This window comes from Vigna umbellata, chromosome 1 (genome assembly GCF_029865625.1).
Source record: "Vigna umbellata cultivar VRB3 chromosome 1, Vumbellata_1.0, whole genome shotgun sequence".
Taxonomy (NCBI): domain Eukaryota; kingdom Viridiplantae; phylum Streptophyta; class Magnoliopsida; order Fabales; family Fabaceae; genus Vigna; species Vigna umbellata.
Window position 1 is genome coordinate 3,899,363 of NC_142165.1, and position 8,188 is coordinate 3,907,550.

The window sequence follows — 8,188 nt, forward strand, 5'->3', positions numbered from 1 at the left end:
TTTTATTATCTTTATATATATCTTCTTCGTGTAGAAAAAATTACCCTAGTAGCATTCAGTTCATTCATTCTATATCCTAAAAGTCATTATTTGATGTCATTCATCATACTTTCATCAAGACACGTAAACGCTTTCCACAGTTACGTCAAATATGTACAACTGTTCTTGTTAGACAAGAGACTGTAATCACAACATCATTATAAACATGTTACATGTTACATGTTACCTTTGTTGCATATATAAATTCAAATTCAGGAAACCAAGAACACTTGCTTTCTATAGGCTGGTCAACATCGATTCTTGGATTTTGAAATGGGTGGTACTTCTTCACCTTGTGCTTCGTGCAAGTTGTTGAGGCGCCGTTGCTCTCCGGATTGCATCTTTGCTCCTTATTTTCCATCCAACGATCTCTGCAAGTTTGCCATGGTGCACAAGGTCTTTGGCTGCAGCAATATCACCAAAATTCTAAAGGTCTGATCGGTTTAATAATATCTATTTCATTTTTATAATCAATCTAACAGAACTTCATTAAGAAATGATAAACTATTTCAACGGTTCAATGTAGTTCTTGGTTGTGTGTGTTTGATTAACTTGTTTGTATGTTTTTGCTTGCAGAATGTTCCCGTCGAGCAAAGAGGAGATGCAGTGAGGAGTTTAGTTTATGAAGCAAATGCACGAATTAGAAACCCTGTTTATGGTTGTGTTGGAATCATATCTAAGCTAGAAACTCAAGTTTTAGAGTTACAAATGCAGCTTGCAGTAGTTGAGGAAGAAATTCTCAGCATAAAAATGCAGCAAGAATTTATCTTCACCAATGGTGGTACATAACCATGACAAATGCTCTTTTCTCTCTTCTGTGACAATACTTATATCTAGGAACTTTTTTCTCATTTTATGTCATACCTTCGTTGTATCTGAAGAGACTCATGACATAAAGCCTTTATGGACTTAATATTCATTTTGCTCCTTTTTCACTCGTATTTTGGTCTTAATTCACTTTCCTCTTCATTATGTTGGTCAACCACACAGAATATGCCTTCTCGGGCTTGTCAGATATGTATAAAGGGATATGGAAAAGAAAAAGGACCGCGATATTCCAACAACGCATATTTAACACTGTTTTGACAACGCCACGTGTCGTTGTTTGATTGGTTTGTTTTAAAAATAATTTTTTTTTAAAACCTACGAAACGGAAGTCCGTAACCCTTATTTTTACTGAGATTCCGAAAATAGCCCTTTCTCTGTTCCATTGGAAACGAAGGTGCGTTCTCTTGGAAGGTCGAAGGTCGCGTTTCGTGGCGCTTCACTTTGTTCTGTGTGCGTTCGTCTTCGAAGCTTCATCTTCGCTGTCGTTGTCTCGCTTTCTCGCTCTATCATTTTTACTTTGTGTTAATCTCACTTATAATGACAAAAGTAGTGATTGAAAAATGAACGCAACATTATAATAAGAATTTGAAAAGTACGAGACCATTTTCAGTAAAATTAATGGTAATTAATGGGAAGGAGTTGATCAAATTCTGAGTGGGGAGATGGGTGTTGGTCATTGATGTAAACGCAAGAAGTGTGGAGTGACCCATGAGTAGGGGGACGAAGTAGTGCAAGGGATGAGTCAGAGTGTTGAAAAAATGGTCTGGTAATCGTTTACAGAATCCTGGTAAACGATTACCCGAGAGAAAATTGGATTTTGTACATAAAGTCCAACACAGGTAGTCAGCCAGGTGAACAGGGGTCACCATTGGAAAAAAAGCTCAGTTTTAGGCAGTTCTGCACCTGTCTGAGGCTGGTCCAGGTGTTTCAGTGGTGGGAGAGGGTGGTTGGTGATGTGATGTGTGTCTAAGGAGTGTGGGGTGACCCCTCATCAGTTGGAGGAGCAACCTCTGCAAGGGATGAGTGAGGGTGTTGAAAAATGGGTCTGGTAATCGTTTACAGCATCCCTGTAAACGATTACCCGAGACAAAAATGGATTTTGTACAGAAAGTCCAACACAGGTACTCAGTCAGGTGAACAGGGGTCACCATTGGAAAAAAAGGTGAGTTTTAGGACTTCTGCACCTGTCTGAGGCTGGTCCAGGTGTTTCAGTGGTGGGAGAGGGTGGTTGGTGATGTGATGTGAGTCCAAGGACTGTGGGGTGACCCCTCATCAGTTGGAGGAGCAAGCTCTGCAAGGGATTTGTTGACCAAAAAACCATACAAGTGAATTTAAGGGTCATTACTGGTTGGGAGGTTATGTTTGATGACCCCAAGAAGTGGGGAAGAAGTCATTCTTACTGAGGGGACCAAGTTGGACAAGTGCAGAGCTAATCTGCAGAAAAAACATTGTCGTAATCGTTTACAGTGGCCTCGTAAACGATTACACGAGAGAAATCACTGTTTTGTACAGAAAGTTGAACTGAAGTAGTCAGTTGTAGTGTCCTGGGTGATCATTGGCAAAAACTGTTAATTTAAAGCACAAGTCCACTTGTATTTACTTGGTGTTGGTGTTTGACTGGTGGTAGATGGTGGTAGGTGATGGGAGGTGACCCCAAGAAGTGGGAAAGAAGCCATTCTTACTGAAGGGACCAAGTTGGACAAGTGCAGACCCAATCTGCAGAAAAAACACTATAGTAATCGTTTACAGTATCCTTGTAATCGATTACAGTGTCAAAAAAGGTGTAAACTTGATTTCTAAGGCATAATTTGAAAGGTCTTTGAGTATAGATTCCAACAAAACAAGAATCAACTCATTTGGAGTTCGGTGGAGAAAGTTATGAGCAAAAGAACAAGCAAAGGTGAGAGTTGGCAAAAATATATGAAACGCTAACTTGAAAGAATAAACTGTACCAACTCAGATTTCCAAAAATTACAAATTAGTAGTCATTGGAAAGATTTTTGAGTCTAGTTTCTAATAAAAAAGGAATCACATCATTTGGAAGTCGGTGGGAAAAGTTATCAGTAAAATAGCCAGCAAAGGTCAAAGTTGACAGCATGTTATCTCACCCAAGTTGCTCATCTCATAAACATTGTTTTTTTCCTTCATCATGGGGTGCCAAAACATCACTTCCCACCACTGAAACACCAGGACCAGCATAAGAAAAGTGCAAAAGTGCTTAAAACTCACCTTTTTGGCCAATGGTGACCCCAGTTCACCTGACTGAGTACCTGTGTTGGACTTTCTGTACAAACTCCAGTTTTGTCTCGGGTAATCGTTTACAGTGTCCTTGTAATCGATTACAGTGTCAAAAAAGGTGTAAACTTGATTTCTAAGGCATAATTTGGAAGGTCTTTGAGTATAGATTCCAACAAAACAAGAATAAACTCATTTGGAGTTCGGTGGAGAAAGTTATGAGCAAAAGAACAAGCAAAGGTCAGAGTTGGAAAAAATATATGAAACGCTAACTTGAAAGAATAAACTGTACCAACTCAGATGTCCAAAAAATACAAATTAGTAGTCATTGGAAAGATTTTTGAGTCTAGTTTCTAATAAAAAAAGAATCACATCATTTGGAGGTCGGTGGGAAAAGTTATCAGTAAAATAGCCAGCAAAGGTCAAAGTTGACACCATGTTATCTCACCCAAGTTGCTCATCTCATAAACATTGTTGTTTTCCTCCATCATGGGGTGCCAAAACATCACTTCCCACCACTGAAACACCAGGACCAGCATAAGAAAAGTGCAAAAGTGCTTAAAACTCACCTTTTTGGCCAATGGTGACCCCCGTTCACCTGACTGAGTACCTGTGTTGGACTTTCTGTACAAAATCCAGTTTTGTCTCGGGTAATCGTTTACAGGGATACTGTAAACGATTACCAGACCCTTTTTTCAACACCCTCACTCATCCCTTGCAGAGGTTGCTCCTCCAACTGATGAGGGGTCACCCCACACTCCTTGGACACACATCACATCACCAACCACCCTCTCCCACCACTGAAACACCTGGACCAGCCTCAGACAGGTGCAGAACTGCCTAAAACTGAGCTTTTTTTCCAATGGTGACCCCTGTTCACCTGGCTAACTACCTGTGTTTGACTTTATGTACAAAATCCAATTTTCTCTCGGGTAATCGTTTACCAGGATTCTGTAAACGATTACCAGACCATTTTTTCAACACTCTGACTCATCCCTTGCACTACTTCGTCCCCTACTCATCACGGGTCACTCCACACTTCTTGCGTTTACATCAATGACCAACACCCATCTCCCCACTCAGAATTTGATCAACTCCTTCCCATTAATTACCATTAATTTTACTGAAAATGGTCTCGTACTTTTCAAATTCTTATTATAATGTTGCGTTCATTTTTCAATCACTACTTTTGTCATTATAAGTGAGATTAACACAAAGTAAAAATGATAGAGCGAGAGAGCGAGACAACGACAGCGAAGATGGAAGCTTCGAAGACGAACGACAGAGCGAGAGAGCGAGACACAATATGGAAGGGTTGAACGAACTTCTTTCCCACCCGAAACCGCCCAAACCCAATTCTTTAAATTTTAACGAGAGAGCGAGAGAGCGAGAGAGCGAGAGAGCGAGAGAGCGACAAGGGTTGAACGAACGTCTTTCCCACCCTAAACCGCGAAACCCAATTCTTCAAATTTTAACCTCGAAATCCCAAAATACCCCTCGCCCGTAACCCTTTCTCTGTTTTATTTTCAATTTATTTGGCCAATCAAGAGCTGACACGTGACGTTGTTAAATCTGTGTCAAAATTTCGTTGTCCAAATAACATTTTCCAAAGAAAAAAGTGGCATATGCATGTGCTTATACAAGAAAAAAAGAAGTCAGAAGAAGATAACGATCTAGAGAACACATTAATTAATCCACCAAATAATGTTCCTCTCTATCTCTGTATAAAATTATATATATATATATATATATATATATATATATATATATATATATATATATATATATATTTAATATTGTATATGAGATTTCGATGAGACTCGATAATCACAAATTTTTATGACGGTGACATTAGTTTAATCAATTTAATCAAGAATAACTAATGAAAGATTCAGATATCGAATTATTGTTAAAGAAATTATAAATTGGGATACATGTATAAAACATAATTCATGAAAGACAAAAGCTCATAAGTGTAATATAAATAAATACTATTGACATATGACATCTCATCCAATTATCAATATTTATTATCAATATTTATTGTTTGGGATATATTACTAATTTGAGCGCATTTTTTTACAGATTTCCTAGTCGAAAACTCGCGAGACCAAGCTTGGTGGTGTATTTAGATAGGCATATCAAGGACATATCAACATTGTAGGAGTAAAGATATGTGGCGGGTAGTTAAAATGTGAGAAGCACACATTTGATGTCTTCCATGGGGTTGAGTTGAACTTTGCATTAGTTTTGGTGTCTTCTTGCAACTTGATGAAGAATGACAAACCACATAGATCCCTAAGAATAATTCTGGAGAGATGGGACTATTGTTGGAATTGCAAAGGGAGTTGATGGAGTTGAAAAAGGCAAGCACGAAGGAGGAAGTTAACTAGGAAAACTCCAAGTGAGTTTAGACCGAGACACCATAGCCTAGCACACCAAGGTCCCTCTTCATCCAAGATATCATGCAGTACAATACCCAACAGGTGTCGCGCCAGACTCTCTTCACTGCTCACAATGGTCGAAGACATCTTTTCATGGATGAGATCGTGGAAAACCCCTACTTGGTAAGTGGAAGGGTCTAATTATTGATAGATATGACGACACCACTGATCCTAGTGAGCATGTGGATGTATACGTCATGCAGGTCAGTACACTACGTACTAATGATGTGGTTATTAGCTGAGTTTTCCTACCAAATTAGAGGAGGACGTCGTTCATAACCTTATCTAATTTTGATTTCCATGCAATTGATCTTCCACAAGATGATCCAATGGTAATCATTGTGGAGATTAAGAAAATTGTTGTTTAAAAGACCCTACTCAATCAAGGAAGCTCAGTGGGTTTCCTTTATTGGAAGACCTCTAATAAGTTACAAATCAGTGAGGATGACATACAACCTTATGATGATCATATAGTACGCTTCTCGAGTGCAAGGGAGGACACTAAAAGGTATATCAACTTGTATACAACGTTTGGAGAAGGGAACAACACGATGATGATACCATTGCGATTCATCATAGTCCATGCCAATAGTATCCTTCTCGACAAGTATGTGCTAAACGCTTTAGGAGGATAATGTTCATGCCTCACTCGACTATGAAGTTTCCCTCCTCGTGATGAGACATCATCACAGTCCACATCGACCAAAAGACAGTGAGGGAATGCTATTTGGTTAGCTTGGAGCTTCTTCAATTATAGCCTCTAATGATGAACAACATGAAAAGCTCCCAAGAGAGAAGGAAATGACGACAAGGACTATACTTAAGACCCTGTCTACTTAAATTAAGTTAAACAAAAATGAACTTGACTAGTTCAGACTATACATGCATACAAACACACATACATACACACATACATACATACATACACACATGCATACATACATACACACATACATATAGACACACATACACATACATACATATATACAAACACACATACACACATAAATACACATACATACATAGATAAAAACATACATACACACATACTCACATACGCACATGCACACACACAATTGTTCACATGGTAAAAGGGGAATAAATTAAAATCATGTGAATTTCATACTGTTGAGAGAGAACATCATTTTTTTTCTGTAAACATTTGTTGATGCATCTCTGTGAAATTCAATATCTCTGTGTTTCAATTACATTGTGCTATAATTCCTTTTTTTGCTAATGTCCAAAGAGGGAGAAATAATTGAACATTGAATGAGATAGTTGAATGTGTATGACATATATGTATCTGTATCCTCTGTTTGAAACTGTGTAAAACAATTTCTGATTATGCATTGTTCATCATGGTTGTTCTACTGATCATGGTTGTGCATCATAAAAAAACGGAGAGATTGTTGATAGGGGGAGTCATGTGAGTGCTGAACCCAACTCCTGTGTTTATTTTTTATGATGACAACACATTGATTGTAACAACACAGATGTTGTCCTGACACAACAAAAATGTGTTTTCTATGTTTAATACATATGTGAATTTATAAATGCTTATTGTTGATTAATGCATATATTGGACATACTGTTATTTTTGCATACTATTGTGATTATGATGTGATTATATCTGTGTATGCATATTATATGTTTTTGAGTAATGAAAACCACAAGGACAAAAGCTTATGTTTTGAAGTATGGCAAAGCAACAAGTTTGAATCGATTACATAAGTTAGTGAATCGATTAAAACTCATGTCTTTGCATGTATCTTTTTTAAATGTGTTGTGATGAGTTTTTAAAGAGAAAAAGTTTTTAAATTTTGTTTAAGTGTTAAGCTTAATCAATTACACATTTTATATAATCAATTAAGTTAGTTATCTTTTGAAAACTGTTTTCAAATTAGTCAAAATGCTCTAACGGTCATATTTTTTAAATATGTTTGACTAGCATTAAATGAGAATCGATTACATTAGTTGTGCATTTAATGAAGAGCTGAGTTAGTTGTATTTCTGTTACATCTACTTTTTTATGTAACCGATTACTTTACTAACATAACCGATTATTTTTCGTCTGTTATGATAGAAACTATAAATGGACTCTTTTCTTGTATTTCTGTAAGGATTGATCATTTTTAACACTTTCATATCTGATATAATTGATCGAAGATTTATTTACAGATTGTCTTACGCTCCAAGAATCAAGAATGTGAAGAATTTGAAGAATCTTGAAGCATTCTTGAGAGGCACTTAGTGGACTTTATTGGTTGGTCGAATTCGCACTACTCAAGTGTATCTTCTGTGATCAAAAAATATTTCTACAATTGATGATTGTGGTGTTTCCTTGTATGTGGTTGACAAGAAGAGGAGCGAGGAGCTGTTAGACTTTGAGAGGGGATTCTCAAAGGGATTCTGCAGCAAGAACATGTGGTTTTGTGTGTGCAGGTGTATTTTGTTCTATATTTGATTGTTGAGTGAGGAAGGTGTTTACATTTGTAAGAGTGTGTTCACTGTAAAACCTTCGCTGCTGTAATTCTCAAATTATTATAGTGAAATATCCTTCAATTAGTGGTTGATTGGAAGGGTGAATGGATGTAGGCATTGAGGTCGAACCAGGATAAAAACTATGTTTGATCTTCTTTCTC

At 37.3% G+C, this 8,188-nt stretch overlaps 1 protein-coding gene across 1 annotated transcript; it reads left to right on the top strand.

The window, feature by feature from the left end:
- Nucleotides 1–298: 298 nt before the first annotated feature.
- LOC124846975 (LOB domain-containing protein 12-like) lies at nt 299–940 on the top strand. The gene is made up of 2 exons (XM_047324348.2): nt 299–471; nt 616–940. The coding sequence occupies exons 1-2, from the start codon at nt 313–315 to the stop codon at nt 826–828; spliced, it is 372 nt and encodes a 123-aa protein (XP_047180304.1). The 5' UTR covers nt 299–312; the 3' UTR covers nt 829–940.
- The last annotated feature ends 7,248 nt before the right edge of the window (nt 941–8,188 follow it).